The following is an 18,085-nucleotide window of genomic DNA, read 5'->3' as shown; positions in this document are numbered from 1 at the left end:
TAATATTGAGTGACCACACCCAGCAGTAAATATGGCAGCTAATCCATTTCTGTCGCTTTTCTCTAGTGAGGAAGATGCCGAGGCCGCTGTACAAGCTAAAGAGAGACAGAACCATCAAATGAATCAAATTATAGCCAGGGTGCTACTAGTTAAAGGAGGTATTGATCTAAAAGAGTGATTTGTCATCTTTTTTTTTCACTAGGTAGTGATCAGTTTGTTGATGACAAGTTAAAGTACTTTTTGTTATTATCAGATGAAGGTGTACTCACATTTGATAACTATGAAAAGGTTTGTTTGTTAACTGTTTTGCAATGAAGTTTGTGATAGTTTTTTGTCTTAATAATACTTAAATAATTAGTCAAGTGCCATGTACATGTAGTCCCTGTCCTAACTTGTTTCACGAATCAGTGATACAGTATAGTAGATATTAATTCACCTTTTGTTATAAGATAAACTTAACAAAGCCACATGATAGGAAGCAAAATAGACTTTGTGCAGGAGTTGCTTTAACCTTTTCTAAGGACACATTCTGACCTTTATTCTAAACTGTTAGTACTGCCACTTGAGTTTTCTCTATAAGCCACAAAGGCCTTATGTTTGTTTTTTTTAAATTTACAGTTGCCATCTTGTCATCCAAACTATGTGTATGGATGGATGGATACTGTGATTCATTAGTAAATAAGGCAATTGTGAATAGTATATTAGGTGAATTTTTAGTATAAGTACATGTATGATGTACCAACAGCATTTTGTAGTAAAATTATTGTTAGCAGTTTTATTATCAATGAATGTAATAAGTTGAGTCCACTGTCGAATTTTCTTGCCACATGTACATGTACATGTACAGGTATACAGTAAACTAGATAGAATGTAAAACATTGAGGGGGTCTGCCTCCTGGCCAGACCTCCCAGACACGCCCGAATGTACATACATGCATACAGAAATTTATATCTCAGTAAGGGGTTCGCCCAATTAAGTCCTCGGATTAGACTAAAAGCATAGGGAAGGATTATTTTTTGATATATTAGTAATGTACATGTACGTTACGTCTACATGTACATTGTACATTTACATGTACATGTATGCGTGTTGGGTTTTGTTAATGTGGTATGAACCACAGGGTGTGCCTGACCTGCACAATAACCAAGTTGTTTACCGTTTTCCAAGTCCAACCCTACATTATGTGGTGATGTACATGTACATATTAGATTTGTCTGGTCTTAATTATTGATGTGTCACGTCACATTCTTCTTAGAAAAAAGTACACATTCTTTATTAGCACTAAAGTCTAGCCTTTTAATGACTTAATCAAAAGTTTTTAAACACTGATTTGGATCAATGTGCCCCCATTAGTTCTAATGCAATATAACCTAATCCATTTACATGTGCGTTATTACGTCAATTCATATTATGTGGGATTGCTTGTGTATGTCTGGACTTTTTGAGTTGATTATAACTTTTCAAATGAATTTAGTGAGGGATACAGTATGTGATGCTATACAGCATTCAATGAGCCCTGTTCTTATGCATATCGCTTATACTTTCTTCTAGTTGTTATATTAACGGTCTGATTATCATTAATCTAACGTAGGAGTGAGCTCTAATTGTTTTTGTCTAGCGTGTGTGAGTGCATGATGTATGATTACTAGTTTAGTCTGATTTATCAATGAGGTAGTGATTTTAGAGTAAGTGACATTTTGTAGTACTACTAGGACGTGACACTCAATGGCCACCTGTGTGTATCATTAGCAATTTTTTAAATGCTAGTTGGACTTGCCACACTTGCGTAGGCGGGCACTAAGCAGTTGGGTTATTATTTTGTCTATTAACAAAGTTCCATTGATTTTTCTTTAATAATGATTAATATTAATTATAATTCTTCTATTTTGTTTTGTTCAGATATTAGCAAAAAGACTCCAGCTAAGTAATCCAGAGAATTACTTGGTGATAAACCCAAGAGGATCAGAGCACAATGGCTGTGGTAGAGAACATGCTATAGAGTCATCTCCTGTCCTCTATTTGTCACAGTGTTATGATAGAATAGGGTCCCAGGCTGCAGCTGTTAAAAAGGTAGTAATGTGCTTTCATTGGATTGAATGAGTCACTTATTGTGCTGTGTCTATAGGAGTGTATTTACACCATTTATCTCTATTATTAATAATAATAAAATTAATGTTCTTGTCTCAATCCCTGTATGATCATAATAGGCTCCAACATGGAAGGTTGATCTTTTATCAAGACTTAAAAAGAAAGTGGTTGAAATGGCTGGGTGAGATTGCATGCTAGCTCTAGTATTTAAAAAACCACTTTATCTACATGTAGTGTGATGATATGTTCGGCACACAATATTTGTATTTTGCAAGCAAAAGATGTGTCCGAGAGTCAGTTTGTTCATCACTGTATGGACTCCTGTTCAAAAGGTAAGCTCCAGGACTGTCACCATTACTTGTAAGGATAATGCTCTTAATTATTATTATCAGGCTTGACTAGTTTTATTTTGGATATTGCAAGATCACAGACCCGACCAAACTTGGTACTACTAATTTCAATACATGTATACTGTGAATGATGTGATCATTTTTTACTCATTTCAAGGAAATTATCTTTAATCCTCTCCTGAGTCACGTATACGCCAGATGTTCTAATCTTACTCTAATGTCAAGTGACTACTACCTCCTAATTGAGGCTGTTATGCTATTTACTCAAGTTTCATCTCTTTCCTCTGTAAGATAGTTTCCTTATTGTATCGAGATTCTTTGCATACGTATGTACATGTGCATTTAGTTATTGGTGTCATCTTCTTATTGGTTTCCTGATAAAACGGTCCCACATAATGGCAAGGCATATCAGGCTCACACTTTGCTTGGTCGTCTCCTGTCACCAACGACACTCTCTCCATCACTAATGCAGCCATCGGTGAGTCTTCAATATCAGTCACTGAAATACTGTGTGTGTATAGACTAAATCTTAATATTTATCATCATTGAAATCAACATTAAGATTATAGTAATGTGTACTACGAAATTCATATGTTAATCAGGTAGATTTTCTACTATTATCTCTACACTTACTTTATCTACATTTTGTATCATTCTTATCGTGTTTTTTTTTCATTTTAGGAGCATTTTATTCACAATTTCATGCAAAGTAAAGATTTGACTAGATCCCTTCAGTTGCAGTTGGAAGGGAACGTAGCTAAACTTCATATCCTGGTTTCATCTCTTTTACGTCAAGGGGAAGACGTCAAGGAGAGAGTTATTGAGTGGTTTGTGTCCTGCTTTAAAGCTAATGCTGACAGAGGAAAGGTAATGAAGTTTATAGACTATACATGCATTAGCACAGTCCATTGATGTGGTTTTCTATTTAATCGTTAAGCATATGTCACAATCTTTTTCTTTTCTTTTATCCTTTGTGAGTCAATTCCTAATTATTTCTTTCATCTCTCTTTATTTGTTTATCTTGCATGTACGGTACATGATTCTCTCTTCTTTTCTTTCCTGATTTATGTCTTTGCTCAATATTTCTCCCTTTTTCTCTCTCTCTGTGTTATCCTCTAGATGATGTCCCGTATGTTTAATGCTCCAATGATCCATACAGCTAGTGATGGCTTCTTTCTCAACGTCTGTTGGGTCTTGCTTCACTTGAGCACCCCATTCACTATTCCCAGCTCTGGATCTGCTGTTAATCCAAAGCTAATGAATGTTGATCCTGGATATTGTGTGCTAGGATCCACTCGGGATGGTCATGAGGGCCCACAGTACGATAAAGCTTTTCTTGATTTCTCTCAAGAAACTAAATTAACTTCAAGAGGTATTTTTGTCAATGTTGTACACGTATATCTGGTAATTTGGCAAATTGCTAAATTCCTTTGATGATTGTTAGGTTTTAATGTGGCAAATTTATAGCCATGTGCTACTTAAAGGCTCAGCAAAATGACAGGCTTTATATTTTGTCAAATACATGTACATGACATGAGCTGTCAAAACATCAAATTTGCTAAAATTCCCTACCTGCTCCAAAATTACCAGCTATACAGTACAGTACCATGTACTGTGTGTATGTGGTCCTACAACCACAGTGATACTATGGTGTGTATAGCCATTATTATTACTACTGTATCTATTCTATAATGTTTGATATTTTAGTGTGTAATGAAAGTTTATACATTTCTCTTGTTTGATGGTTTCTTTTAATATCTATTCTAATTTTGTTTCTTTAAGGAAACACACCTTATTTTGATAGCTTCCAAGCTCTCTGACCATATTTAATTTATTGTAGAGATTCTTGTCTGCCCCAGTGAGCCGGTCCTTCCTGTTAAGTTTGTGTCTCACTGCTTCTTCCTCACTCACAAATCTCTTATCCTTGGGCTCACACAAACCATTCATTTGTTCAAGCATATTCACAGAATACTTGCCACAGTAAGAATCAGATACATGTGTATATATACATGTATCATGATAGCTGGAAATATTTGGCTGGTTGGCAGATTTGGCAGCTGCAGTCAACTTCAGCCAATTTTAAACCACATGTTGAGTATACTCAATGACACGTGGCTGTTAAATCACCAATATAAAATTTATGAATTGCAAATTTTAAACAAATTGCCAAGTTTAACTTCTGCCAATATTTCAGCTGTTATTATTATTATTGTTATTATTATTGTTGTTGTTATTGTTGTTGTTGTTGTTGTTTACAGGTTCAAGAGATGGAGGGAAGGGGTGGTCCTAGAGAGAGACTTTTCCTCTCTCAGTTGTTAGGAGTTCAAGTAAGCACCGGAAATATTTGTGTTTGAGTCCTACACATACATACTATACATGTATAATTATAAAAATTATTAATTTAACTAATTTCTAAATGGTTTTACTATATTCGTTGTGTCATTTACTGATTTGCTATCCTCATAATACCGTATAGCGGGTTAATTTCGAGGATAATAAATTTCGCGAATGACCCGTATCCGGAAGTTTGCGGAATCAATTTTCGCGAGTTTCCACTATTCTGCCATCTTGTACCGTATCAAATTGATTTTCAAGGAATTTAATTTCACGAATCTTGAAAAATATGTGAAACTTGGGAAATTTGTTATCCTCGAAAATAACCCGCTATACTGTAATAGCCCCTTACAGATGTACTTGTACATGTACATGTACATGTACACTGTACGTTTATGTACATGTATGTACATGTTTGTTTGTCGTAATGCGTAGCATACCGTAATTTGCATGTATGTAAATGATACTGTTTCTTCTATTGTGACTTCATCATTTTGTAATGCAATGAATGTCGAGTGTAGTAATTCCTTTCTCACTTTAATCTACTGTACTGTACTCTACTCTACTCTATTGTAGGCTCATATCATGCATCCACAGCTGCTAGAGTTGTCTATGAAATTTTATACTGCGACAGCTGTTTGGCTGATTGAGCTAATTAAAAAAGAATCGGAACAAATCTTTCCTATTCCAGAGCTAGTAAGAGCAGCACTGCATTGTATACATGTACACATGTACATGTGCGAATTTTTAGTTTTATTTTTATTTGTTGCTTTCTTATTATTTATTTATTTATTTATTTACTTGCACTACTGCTGTTATGTTTGTGTCTCAAAAAATCAATTTCATAGAATAATAAAATTTTCTAATGTTGTACTGTACATGTGCATTATCTGATCTTGATTGTGTTTCTTTGATATTACTAGGCACCTGTTTCACTCCTGACAATACCAGAGTGCTTGGTTGAGAATCTCTCTGATTTCGCTGTATTCCTAACGTTAGTATAAAAGTATCATCTTTACTAAATTATAATTTATAATGTATTTCATTAGTCAGATCAGGTCAAGGATTTTGTTAGAGTCAAGTGAAGTTCAGTATCAATTGGTGACATTTTGTACAGTGTACATGGGGTAATGACCTTGATAAAGAGAGAGAGGGAGATACTGTATACCAGTTTATTTTTGCAGGGAAATATTTTCACAAATTCTGCATTTCTAAAATTTCACAAAAAAAGTTCATTAATAGTTTACAAAGATGTGACAATGAAGGTGTAAAAATTTTGTAATTAGAAAAAAATGTGAAATTAGAACCGGTATACAGTAGTTGAGTGAGGAAGGAGTTAAGACATATTGGAGACTGATGAATTAATTCTTTATTATTTTGTTTCTTTATTTTGCATTATAGTTATCCTCAATTAATAGCCAATCCTCATTTGCGTGCTAAATTGACCCAGTTATTATCATTAATGATAGAAACTGATGACACAGAGCAACAAGGACTCATGGGGAGTTCGGTTAGTAATCATTATAATTTATAACATCATTACCTTAAGGTTACTTTTAAATGCGGGTACTATTAATTGCGAATTTTGCGTTTGGGTTAAAATCGCAATTATTAATACGCGCAATTATTAATAATGACATCATGATGCCATATAACTATTAGTAATAATTACTTAATTGCAATTTTTAATACCAGCAAAATCTACCTTGTGCTACAATTGCAATATTTAGTACCCGCAATTAAAAGTCACTCTAAGGTATATCATATTTTTATATATTTTTCTTCTTTTCTTTCTGTCCTTCCTTCTCCTTTCTCCAATTTTTTCCCCTCTTATTATTATTGTTGTTGTTGTTGTTGTTATTATTATTGTTATTTTTATTTTTATATTTTAGTTTGTTGATGATCAGCGAGCTCTGTTTGAGCAACACGAGATTGCCATCCGTCACCTGTTCCCCTCACTTTTAATGATATTCATTGACATTGAACACACTGGGGACTCAATGGAGTTTGAAGATAAATTTCGTAAATTATCACTATTTTTTAGATAGAAATTGCCAAAATTGAGCCACCGTTTTAGACAAATTTTATATTTTCTTTTTACCAAGTTAAAAGTTTCAATTGTATACCAGTCAGGGTTTCCCACAAAGTATGCTAAGTGAGCTAAACAGCATGAGCTTCATGAGCTGACAAGCACTACAATACAGTATTTGGCCAGGTTTTTGAGCAACTTTAGAAATTTATAAAAATTTCAAATTTGATTGGAATCAGCTCAAATTTGATATGCAACATAAGGACATGTATATGTATCAGAAAAAAATATATAAATGGAAAATTCTCTCCTAGTCATTTTTGATGAAATTTTAACAAAAGTCCCTGTATTGTAGTACAGGGTGTTTGGCCTGATTTTTTAACAACTCTAAAAATTTATGGAAAATTCAAATTTGATCAGAATCAGCTTAAATTTGATATGCAACATAAGGACATGCATATGTATCAGAAAAAAATATAAAAATGGAGAATTCTCTCCTTGTGATTTTCGTCAAAATACCCTGTACTATACAAGGGCCTTTGGCCCAATTTTTTAAGCAAAATTCTGTATGGCTGCATACAAAATTTTAAAATTCCAATTTTTGAGCAAAAATACCAAAATTCTGTGGGAAACCCTGAATTGAATATTATACAATTATAGTTAATTTATTATTATTTTAAAATATACATGTATATAAGGTATATACCTTATTATTATTATTGTTGTTATTATTATTATTATTGTCATTATTATTATTACTATAGAGTATCGTTTACCGATGTATAGAATACTTAGTTTCTTATGGAACATACCTTGCTACAGACAAAGCTTAAAAGAACTGAGTGATGAGGTATACACACACACATTATACAGTGAAGCCTATTACAATCATAACACTAAGTAGCTTATTTATTGTCTTGTTGTACTTTAAGGTTGACACAGTCCAAATAAGCTCTCAAGTTCCTCTTTTCCTGAGATTCATGAACATGATAATCAACGACGCCACTATACAGCTTGATGAAGGACTCCAGGTAAATAATAGCTCATGTGATGTTTATACAGCACATGGATCACATCACATGTGCATGCATGACATGTGCCATTGTGGTGCAAGTATACTTGTACATGTACTTGTACATGTAGGTATACGTGTATGTACATGTAGGTACATGTAGGTGGTAGGTATATGGTGTAGGTACGTGTATATCATTAATTGCTTGATGTATCTTTCAGCCACTCTTGGGACTAGTCTAATTAGTTGTTAAGACAGGTGTTCCTCCTCTATATTACTATAACCAGTCATTGTCTGGAGGAAGACTGTGAATCTCTTAAACCATCATAGACAAAACATGTTAATTCTTACTGGTGTTTTGATGCCCTTGTTCTCGTATAATAAACTTTGATAGTGAGGGCTTACCAATGTACCGTATCTGATAATATTTAACTAGTCATATTTAGCCTATTTCAGAAAGATTATTTTGGATCTCAGTTCAAGTATTTTGTGGAAGCTAATATTTGTAACATTAATTTCTTGTAAATTCCTGCCAAATTGCTTCCTGCTCTACTTTACTGTGGCAGATGGTATACATGTACAGTAGGTGCCCATAATTTTTAACTTTTCATTCAATTGATTCAAACTGTATTATATTCCATTTCTTTATTCTTGCACATGTTCTCTATGCAGTGCTGTGTGTTATTTTTGTGGTTGGGTATCTTTTGGACTAATCCACAAAATTTACCACCACAAAACTAAATATGATTTTTTGACATGTAAGTTTAAGCTGCCTTTGTAGAGTTATTTATGATCATGCTACTAGTTAATTTGTAATAATTTAAAATGCCTGAACATCTACATCACGTGCCCTGATTGTTATGTTAGCTAGAGCCTAGAGACACTAGGCAGTTGTCCCCATGTGGTGTGTGTTTGTGTGAAACTGTGTATGTTTACATACTCATGAATTAGTGTTGTGGTGCACGTGTCACGTTTTGTGTGTTGTCTCATTTGGTTACTGTTCTCTTGTATTTTATTAGAATTTATCTGTTGTGAGAGAGATTCAGTTGATAAAAGAGTCACCATCTTGGGAAGACTTGAGCAATGATGAAAAGAAAGACCACAATGAGCGACTGAAGGAAGCTGTCATGTATGCCAGGAATAGGAACATACTGGCATTGAAGACTGTTAACACAATTGAAATGATCACTTCAGGAATCACCAGGTAATGGAGACCAGCCAGTTAGACCCCCCCCTCTCTCTTTTCTTTCTTTCTTTCTCTCCCTCCCTCCCTCCCCCCCTCTCTTTCTCTCGCTCTCCTCTCTCTCCCTCTCTCTCTCTCTTCTTTTTTCTCTCATGTCCCACAATTCTGTCTTGTCCTTTCTTTCCTCATCAGGCCTTTTGTCATACAGCCTATTGTGGATCAGATTGTTGCAATGCTAAATAACTCCCTAAAGCAACTTGTTGGACAGAAAAGAAAAGATTTCAATGTATGTTTAACCTTTTTTAAAACTAGTGCTCAAGGCTTTTGTTAGGTAAAAGATAGAGAGAAGTATAATTTTGATCCAAAAGCATTGGTCAGCTCTATAATTAGTGTTTATAATAATTTGGGAAAAGAGGTCGAGTTTTGTCAGGCAGTTCCTCGTGACGAACGGAGTTTCTCTATTGAACTTTTTGACATGACACTGAATGTTGCAAGGTATTGTTGAGTTTGTTCACTTTGTTGTCTGTTATTTTTTATCTTTGTCTGCCTACGAGTATCTATACTCTCTCTCTCTTTCTCTGTCTCTGTCTGTCTGTCTCTCTTTCTCTCTTTCTCTCTCTCTCTCTGTCTCTCTGTCTCTCTGTCTCTCCCTCCCTCCCTCTCCCTCCCTCCCTCCCTCCCTCCCTCTCTCTCTCTCTCTTCATTGTATGAGCATCTTAACCATAACATTGTGACAGATAATTGAATTTTAATATTAAATTAATTTTTTTCACTTATTAATTTATTGCTGAAACAAAACCTCAATATTTCATAACAAAAATACTTGATCTCGTAAACAATCATCAAATGACACAGTATCAGCATGACAAGCAACGATAGGTTTATGATATGTACTGTATGTCTGTGTCATGTTTCCTGCATAGTACAAGTTTGTAATCCTGTCCTCAATGTTTATGGCATTCTTAAGTAGAGCCCAGTTTACTACATTCATGGTCCACCCTACTTGTACAAGTACATGTACACTATTGAGCATTGTGGCTTTTTGGTTAGGGACTTGTGGTAATTCCTTTGAAGCTATGAGGCTAATTCAGACACAGACATGTATATATGCACACATATACACCCACACACACATGGCTACAATTTACAAACACATTACAATCATTAAATTATGTATGTGAATGCAAGTCTTGGGGAATCTTTATCTATTGGATGTTTGGTGCCTTTTGGTCATAATGTAAAGTGTGACTCAATCTTGAAGCACAAAGCACTTCAGTTACTCTCCCCATTTCCTTGTTTTGCTTCTTTTCTGTACTTAATGCATTTTATGCTGTCATCATACTTAAAAGGAATTAAAATAGCATTATACCATATACTGGGAAATTTTCTAGTAGCCAAATTTTCGCAGATTTCGCATTTTCTTGCTCCATCGCGAAAATAAAAATCATGATATTCTGAATTTCCATTGCCACGTGGTAGAGTTTACAAGCTATTTGCAAAAAATATTATTTTGTGAAATCCTACAAATGCAAGTTTCGCGAAAATTTAGCGATGGGAAAATATCCCAGTATACGGTAGTATGTACATGTAGGTGTATATACACATTCTAGCATAATAAATTAACAATAATAATTATTATTATTAACACACTAATATACGCTGTACTTATTATTACTAATGAATTTACGAGACTCTCTGTCACTATTCCATTCTCCATTAATGTGTAGCGGTAGCCATTAAAGCAATTATTATAAATTTTAATTCATTTACCAGATGTACATTATAAGATTAATTTGTGATGATCAAAGCTCTTGTTTTGGCATCACCAATACTGTTGTTGTGTTTATTAATCTGTTTATGTATAGAGACTTGAGTGTCAGAATGTGCTTGAATGATTGTATTAGTATTAAAATGTCACCATAAATTTGTTATTTTTCTCCAAATAAAATGAAAATTATTTTTCAACAAAAATTCTCCAAACAATATTAATTTGTATTAGTATTATTTTATTTATTTATTTATTTTCTAGGCGTTTGAATCTTCCCTATGAATTGTGTGATGGGTTAGTTAGAATGAGACATATTGTTGCTAAGTATCAAGCAGAGATGGACGCCGAAGAGAAACTCACTAGTGATGTAAGGAAGACATACCTACACTTGTTCTGTTTGACCTCTCAACTCCTTTGAATAGGCACCAGATGAATTCCTGGATCCATTAATGGGGACCATTATGAATGACCCGGTCACATTGCCTACTTCCGGTAATGTTGTTGATAGAACTGTCATCATGCGTCATTTATTGAGGTAAATTAAATATTTGTAACTCCAGATTTTGATTTTACATTTTTAAAACAATTTTGCTGGTTGCAATTAAATGAAAAAAATTTAAGAGTGGAGCCAAAGTGAAGGGTTCAGTTTAAAATAAATTGTACAGCTGGATATATTTGTGGAGAATTAAATTTTGCAAGTTTGTGGATGCATCCAAAATGCAAAATTTAAATCTGCATAGAATAATGCATGGCCTCAGTACAATTGTACAATTGCTGTCAAAAAATTGTAACAATTATTTTCATCTACAAATCGAGTTATTTTTATTGATTTTTTTCACAAAATTAACTGGCTGTACGGTACAGTTTGCCTTACTTATTTGCATGTCCATAACTATTGAATGCTGTATTGATGTTATTGTTTTTTTTAATTACTTTTCTAGTGATCAAAATGATCCTTTTAATCGACATCCACTCACAGTTGAGATGCTACAGCCTAACGATGAGCTACGCCAAAAAATAATTGATTGGAAACACTCAAAACAATGAAAATTATTTATTATAGCTTTAATTTTTATTGTAAATTTTTCAATTTATTCTATTATTATTATTATTATAAACCCAAAAAACAAGAACTAATTAGAGCTAATTATTATTATTATTATTATTATTATTATTATTATTATTATTATTATTGCCCTTCAGTAGGCGTGTTCCTAGCAATTAAGAATAAAATGGCGACAGCTCAAGAGATTGCTGATTGTACTAGAAGCAACTTAGAGCAACAGCTGGACGAACTGGACACTCTAGAATCCATTTACTCAGAGCCAGGAGAGTTTATTATTGAAGACTGGAGCGCCTACACTGCATTGAAGAGATACGTAAAAGAAGCTCACAGTGATCACCCAAACAATGTAGAGTGCACTATCCACCTAACAATAGAGAATAGCACTGCTCCTTCTACTACTGCTACTCTGATTAATGAGCATGAGTTTGATATAGAAATAAACTGTCGTCTCTCTTGCTCCTATCCTAGTTCTCAGCTCCCTCAAGTTCATATTCATTCTGATGGTCTTAGTCGTACCGGACAAGATGACTTTAACAAGGACTTGCAGGCTTATATGTCAACTGAGCTTGTGTTGGGTGATGCTTGTCTCCTGTCAGTTATTGATTGGGCTCGTGAGAAAGCCCCCAGCTACTACACTGCCCCTCCTCCTCCTTTGCAGCAAACAGAAAAGCATGTGAACTCTGAATCGAATGAGTTTTGCCGTATGTGGCTGTACATGCATCACATATACAGCAAGACAAAAAGGAGGAACATTTTATCTCTGGCCAGTGATCTTAAACTGACCGGTTTTTGTTTACCGGGTAAACCTGGTGTCGTTTGTATAGAAGGAGACTCCAGTCAAACTAAAGAGTTTTATGATATATTGAGGAGGTGGAACTGGAAGAGTATCACCTGTAGAAAGAGAGAGACTGTCAAGAATGCTGGAAGTATTGAGCAAGAGAGGAAAATTGTCGGTTTCCAAGAGCTTTTTTTTGATACTCACGGACAGCGGTCAAACCACATGGACTTGGGACAGTTTCGCGAGTACTTGAGGGAAAGAGAACTGGAGTATATGTTTACTGAACTTTTTAATGTTTCAAATCAATAAAATAATTGTAGCCTGTCTCAGGAATGCAACTGGGCTGTGCTAACAACATTCCTAGGAATTTCTTTGCTTATTTAGCATCTTCATCATAGTAAGACTGTACCAGAACTGGGTCTATTTAGTCTGCTGTCATGAGCAAGGACTCGATCAAGCAGTCCCGTACTTTCCTCAGCTCCTTACAAGAGGACTGGCGGGTTATGCTCAACGATGACAAGAGTAAAGACCTGGTCTTGTTGATAGGAGCCAATCGCGACAAGCTCCCCGTCCACAAAATGATACTGCAGGCTCGCTGTGACAAATTCCGTGGAGCCAAACTAGAGGGGAACGAGCTAGACCTTCCACAACTAGACGCTGGAGCGATGAAGAAAGTCAGACAATACCTCTACACAGCAGAAGTAAGTCTTCATGCCTATACTTCTAATCTGTATAAATTATATTCTATTTTCATTGCAGTTTACTATCACTGATGTCATTGAGGTTTGCCCTTTGCTTAATATATGTTACAAGTTAGGCCTTCCTTGTCTCCAGTCATACATTGTACAGTGTCTGGAATCACTCTTAACATCAGACACTGTATGTAAACTCATTACTATAGCTCATGAAAACATCTCGTTCAATAATACGGAAGAGAGCCTCGTTCACAGCATGTGGGCCGTCATTAATATCTGTTTGCAGTTTGCCATCAAGCACAATTCTGATATTTTGAGCTCAGAGAGTTTCCTTGAAATGTCGCAAGAAGTAATGATAATACTAGTGTCAGCAAAAGTAAGACTAGTTGCATAAGTATGATTGATATATTAATATTAACAGCTTAGAGTCAGTACTGATGAGATATTAAAAGCTCTGCTACGCTGGGCTCGCTACCAAGTCGGAGCATCAAAGCAACTACAATCCGATTGGACAGAAGACGAGCGAGAGCAAGTGAGAGAATATATTGATGAAGTGGTGAAGCACATTCATGTGGCAGATGGTCGTTTGAGCCCAGACACTATCTCTGATGGTATATACGGGATGCTGGAGAGGTAGGGACTGATTGAATTAATGCAAATCACATTTGAGCATTGAATCTTGTTTAATTGCTACTACAAATAGTGCCATTATTATTTTAGCTTCTTGCACTATGCACCCACCCATACCATTGTGAATGCCTTAAACGGTAGCTATTTCATGATTCAGTAGACAGAGATTTACTCATACTGGATTTGTGAATTCTAGCATAAAACAACATCGCATCGATTGTTTGAGAATAAGCAACCATGTCATAATATTCACTTTACTAGTTGATAGCCGTTAATTGGGTAGGTGTGAATTAAATAATTGTACTATCATCACTCTCTGAAACCAAGAGTGATGAAGTCAAATATTTTATCCCTTGAGAACACAGTCCGTGTCACATAGTTGATGCATGTTGTGTTGGAATGTCAACATAATGTCTCACTATCTTTCCATCATAAGATATTCTTGGGTCGAAAACTCTCAGGATGAATCCATTTTTCCCGACTCACTTATTCTAACCGGCCGAATGGATTTGCAAGCTCAGCTCGACAAATGGTAAATGATTATATTTATTATGTATATGATTTTAATGCAGTTCAAAGCAACTCACTGTTGTCAATTGCTAATGCTCACCTACTCAAGTGTGGGCGAACTTAATGATTTATTTTTCATCTTTGTAGGTGTGAAAACAAGAAGCAGGAGAAGTGGAGCCTCTTATATAGAGGATCTCGTGATGGCTACAGTGCTTACCAGTTCCATAGTCATTGCGATGGACATAACCCTACCATTGTTTTGATACAAGTAACTATTCAGCTCAGTACAATTGATATTACATTTTCTTAGTCTTCAACAGGTCATGTGTTTGGAGGCTATTCTGATGTTTCGTGGACTAATCAGTTTAAAAGAGGAAGATATTCCTCCTCTTATAAGGCATTCCTATTCTCTCTTGTTAATCCTTTCTTGAACACACCTCCACTTCAATTTCCAATCCAGCAGCCAAGCTATGCAATCAATAATCATCCACAGTAAGTGATGAGGAACAATTGTAGCAATGGCTGTAGCCCATCGTTTTTTCCAAAAAATGGGTCCAAAATTACCCCAAATTTTTATTACATTTTTTGATACATGTTGATGTCCTTATGCTGTGTAGAAAGTTTGAGCTGATTCCGACTTCAATTTTTTGAGTTACAGCCATTTAAAAAATGCCAAAATTTTGAAAAAATACCCAAGGCTATAGCCCATGGTTTAATTTTTCCAAAAAATGGCTCCGAAGTCACCTCAAATTTTTATTACATTTTCTGATACATATTGATGTCCTTATGCTGTGTAGAAAGTTTGAGTTGATTCCGACTTCAATTTTTCAAGTTACGGCCATTTTAAGAAAACGTCAAAATTCTGAAAAATACACAAGGCTATAGCCCATGCTTTTTTCCAAAAAATGGCTCCGAAATCACCCCAAATTTTTATTACATTTTCTGATACATATTGATGTCCTTATGCTGTGTAGAAAGTTTGAGCTGATTCCGACTTCAATTTTTCAAGTTACAGCAATTTTAAGAAAACGTAAAAATTCTGAAAACTATCCAAGGCTATAGCCTAAGATTTTTTTTCCGAAAAAATGGCTCCAAAATCACCCCAACTTTTTATTACTTTTTTGATATACTGATGTCCTTATGCTGTGTAGAATGTTTGAGCTGATTCCGACTTTAATTTTTAAAGTTATGGCCATTTTAAGAAAACGCCAAAATTTTGAAAAAATTTATGAATTATATATAGTCCATGGTTCTTTTCAAAAAACGGCCTTGAAGTCACCCCAATTTTTTTGATACATATTGATGTCCTTATGCTATGTAGAAAGTTTAAGCTGATTCCGACGATTATTTTTCAAGTTATGAGCATTTAAAAATGAGCCAATTTGGAAAAGAAGCAAAGGCCATGGTTTTTTTTGAAAAAAGCTCTGAAATCAACCCAAATTTTTATTACATGTTCTGATACATATCGCCATGTAGATTTTTTGTGGTTAGATTATTGTTCCCTTTATGTAAATGTTCATTGTTTTTTCATAGGAGCGGTCCTGTATTTGGCTCTGGAGCTGATTTATGTATCAGTAATAATTGCCACATAAATGAAGAGTCTTACTGCAACTTCCCTTCATCTTATGGCAAAGATCAAAACATTGATAATGACTTTCTCGCCGGGAAAAAATATTTCACAGTAGAAGATTATGAAGTGTTTGGCATGCAGTAGATAGTCAACCATCAATTAATTAATATGTCAATACAATTGATGCTATATAATACTGTTTAATTATAGACTATGGATAATTTAACTATAACAAATAATAATTATTAATATTGTCATGTAAAAAACTTGACTCCAGCATCAGAGTCATCAGGAGCAGTTCCAGGTATATACTCTGCCTTTCCTTCCCTTGCTAGAGCTACTATTGCTTTCTTTACCATCCATGGCTCCATGTTATAGAACTCTTGCTCTGTAGCATACTCTCCTGAATGAATCTCATATAAAGTACACACACTACTACCTAAACCTTGATCGCATGCCTATGAAAAAGAATAATGAAAAAATTTATCATAATAGTCAGCCCATGGTTTTCAAAAAATGGCTCCAAAGTCACCCCAATTTTTATGACATTTTTTGATACATGTCCCTTATGCTATGTAAAGATTTTGAGCTGTTTCCAACAAATAATTTTTGAGTTATTAGCATTTTAAAAAATGAGCCAATTTTTTAAAAAAAGTAAAGGCTATAGCCCATGGTTTTTCAAGATATAGAGTGCAACTATAAAATTTACAGGCTTACCCATTGATATATTAATTGGCCCCATTCCTGTGGTGATCGCCACATTATTAAGCATCGACTCTTTGAAGTATCCTGCCATTCTACATTACCTATTAAAGATAAATATAATTTTCTGTATCAAAATAAGTTTGATGGTACTCACCTCTCTTTTCTAAAGTGTCTAGTATTAGACGAATGAAATCAACTGAAAGTTTACCTAAATGACAACAGTAAATGATGAATCTCATTTACACACACAGTGAGTACTATTAATAGGTATTATGATAAAAGAAACATTACAACATTGGGCATAGTTCATAGTACATAGCAGGAGGAACTAATTCACATTATGTTCAATTATTGCCTGCATAGGTTGCTACAATTAGTGACCAAGAATATTAAAATTACATTTTAAAAATGATATTTCACACCTTGTTAACACCTCAAAGTGTCAACAAGGTGCTAAAACAAATTTACAAGCATCTTAAAAATGTGAATAGGATGAAGTACTGAGAATACAGCACAAATAAAAAGTGTCATAGCAGCTAAATATAGACCAGTTGGCGCTAAGTATATTCATAGAATTTTAAGTATATTCATTGTGATACCGTAAATAAAGTAAAATTTTCCTGCCGCCATTTTGGAGTCTTAGTTACTAAGAGTAGAATGGGAGAAAGTCATATCTTTGCTTCTATATCTTCTAGTGGCACTTATTAAAGTCCATGAGCCAACTCTAGACACTGGATGATGGTCAGTAAGCAGTAGCAATATTGCTTTAACGAATAAATACAACAGTTTTTGGAGAATAAGCTCTTTTCACGATCGCTTCATAGACAACCATTGGAAGTAGGACTCCAAAATGGCGGTAGGAAAATTTTACTTTATTTACGGCATCACGATGAATATACTTAAAATTCTATGAATTACTTAGCACCAACTGGTCTATAATGTTAGCAGCTCACAACAGAGAGAAAAGTGAAGAGAAAAGGCATCAAACTGTTCAAACATTTCTGCATGTAAACATATGGTGTGTTTGTATTAGGCGCATGCATAATAAAATCACTTTGACACAATAAATTTGTAATATTAAGTGTCTCTTACGATTTGCTTTGGAGTTATTGAATAAAGGTGAGGACTGTGCCTCGTTGACGTCCATTGTAAATGCTTTTATGTGACGGTAATATGCTAGCGTTAAATCACACCAAGCGTCCATCTGCTTATTCCTAGTATCCAGGTTTGTCTGTAGAGTGAAGAAAGGCGGGAACTCGTACTGCCAGGGCCACTGGAAAGAAGCAAGGGCCCGAGAAAGTGACTGCTCAACTGCCATGATTTTTCAGCCACACCTACAAAATATTCTAGCCACACCCACATATCA

At 34.8% G+C, this 18,085-nt stretch overlaps 4 protein-coding genes across 4 annotated transcripts; 3 read left to right on the top strand and 1 right to left on the bottom strand.

The window, feature by feature from the left end:
• Window positions 1-7: 7 nt before the first annotated feature.
• Window positions 8-11,986, top strand: LOC100641431 (ubiquitin conjugation factor E4 A-like). The gene is made up of 25 exons (XM_011406841.2): window positions 8-158; window positions 203-288; window positions 1,901-2,071; window positions 2,209-2,270; window positions 2,324-2,421; window positions 2,482-2,534; window positions 2,597-2,725; window positions 2,786-2,917; window positions 3,121-3,306; window positions 3,559-3,811; window positions 4,280-4,419; window positions 4,698-4,766; window positions 5,350-5,469; window positions 5,697-5,767; window positions 5,823-5,900; window positions 6,175-6,283; window positions 6,666-6,795; window positions 7,567-7,652; window positions 7,735-7,833; window positions 8,834-9,018; window positions 9,190-9,283; window positions 9,329-9,492; window positions 11,027-11,132; window positions 11,188-11,300; window positions 11,707-11,986. Exons 1-25 carry the CDS (start codon window positions 32-34, stop codon window positions 11,810-11,812), a joined length of 2,967 nt encoding a protein of 988 aa, XP_011405143.2. The 5' UTR covers window positions 8-31; the 3' UTR covers window positions 11,813-11,986.
• Window positions 11,981-12,976, top strand: LOC109583402 (RWD domain-containing protein 2B-like). Its single transcript, XM_019998733.1, has one exon. The coding sequence runs from the start codon at window positions 11,998-12,000 to the stop codon at window positions 12,916-12,918; it is 921 nt and encodes a 306-aa protein (XP_019854292.1). The 5' UTR covers window positions 11,981-11,997; the 3' UTR covers window positions 12,919-12,976.
• LOC105313415 (uncharacterized) lies at window positions 12,947-16,240 on the top strand. The gene is made up of 7 exons (XM_011406839.2): window positions 12,947-13,310; window positions 13,369-13,680; window positions 13,726-13,937; window positions 14,371-14,466; window positions 14,592-14,712; window positions 14,755-14,936; window positions 15,978-16,240. The coding sequence occupies exons 1-7, from the start codon at window positions 13,047-13,049 to the stop codon at window positions 16,156-16,158; spliced, it is 1,368 nt and encodes a 455-aa protein (XP_011405141.2). The 5' UTR covers window positions 12,947-13,046; the 3' UTR covers window positions 16,159-16,240.
• Window positions 16,137-18,076, bottom strand: LOC100640168 (vacuolar protein-sorting-associated protein 25-like). The gene is made up of 4 exons (XM_003387956.3): window positions 17,812-18,076; window positions 16,874-16,927; window positions 16,732-16,820; window positions 16,137-16,472 (listed from the first exon to the last, which is right to left on the bottom strand). The coding sequence occupies exons 1-4, from the start codon at window positions 18,035-18,037 to the stop codon at window positions 16,269-16,271; spliced, it is 573 nt and encodes a 190-aa protein (XP_003388004.1). The 5' UTR covers window positions 18,038-18,076; the 3' UTR covers window positions 16,137-16,268.
• Window positions 18,077-18,085: the final 9 nt, after the last annotated feature.

This window comes from Amphimedon queenslandica, unplaced genomic scaffold (genome assembly GCF_000090795.2).
Source record: "Amphimedon queenslandica unplaced genomic scaffold, v1.1 AMPQUscaffold_13307, whole genome shotgun sequence".
Lineage (NCBI taxonomy): Eukaryota > Metazoa > Porifera > Demospongiae > Haplosclerida > Niphatidae > Amphimedon > Amphimedon queenslandica.
Note: the sequence above shows the minus strand (reverse complement) of the source record. Positions and strands in the feature narration are given on the sequence as shown.

Bases quoted from the DNA above. Each gene is read 5' to 3' on its own strand.
- LOC109583402 (XM_019998733.1), top strand. From the start codon at position 11,998: ATGGCGACAGCTCAAGAGATTGCTGATTGTACTAGAAGCAACTTAGAG.
- LOC105313415 (XM_011406839.2), top strand. From the start codon at position 13,047: ATGAGCAAGGACTCGATCAAGCAGTCCCGTACTTTCCTCAGCTCCTTA. The intron at 13,311-13,368 runs GTAAGTCTTCAT...TTTTCATTGCAG, and splicing joins AATACCTCTACACAGCAGAA to TTTACTATCACTGATGTCAT. The intron at 14,713-14,754 runs GTAACTATTCAG...ACATTTTCTTAG, and splicing joins CTACCATTGTTTTGATACAA to TCTTCAACAGGTCATGTGTT.
- LOC100641431 (XM_011406841.2), top strand. From the start codon at position 32: ATGGCAGCTAATCCATTTCTGTCGCTTTTCTCTAGTGAGGAAGATGCC. The intron at 2,422-2,481 runs GTAAGCTCCAGG...TATTATTATCAG, and splicing joins TATGGACTCCTGTTCAAAAG to GCTTGACTAGTTTTATTTTG. The intron at 5,901-6,174 runs GTAATGACCTTG...TTTGCATTATAG, and splicing joins TTTTGTACAGTGTACATGGG to TTATCCTCAATTAATAGCCA.
- LOC100640168 (XM_003387956.3), bottom strand. From the start codon at position 18,037: ATGGCAGTTGAGCAGTCACTTTCTCGGGCCCTTGCTTCTTTCCAGTGG. The intron at 16,928-17,811 runs GTAAGAGACACT...GTTGTCATTTAG, and splicing joins CAATAACTCCAAAGCAAATC to GTAAACTTTCAGTTGATTTC. The intron at 16,473-16,731 runs GTAAGCCTGTAA...TCTTTTTCATAG, and splicing joins GCCAATTAATATATCAATGG to GCATGCGATCAAGGTTTAGG.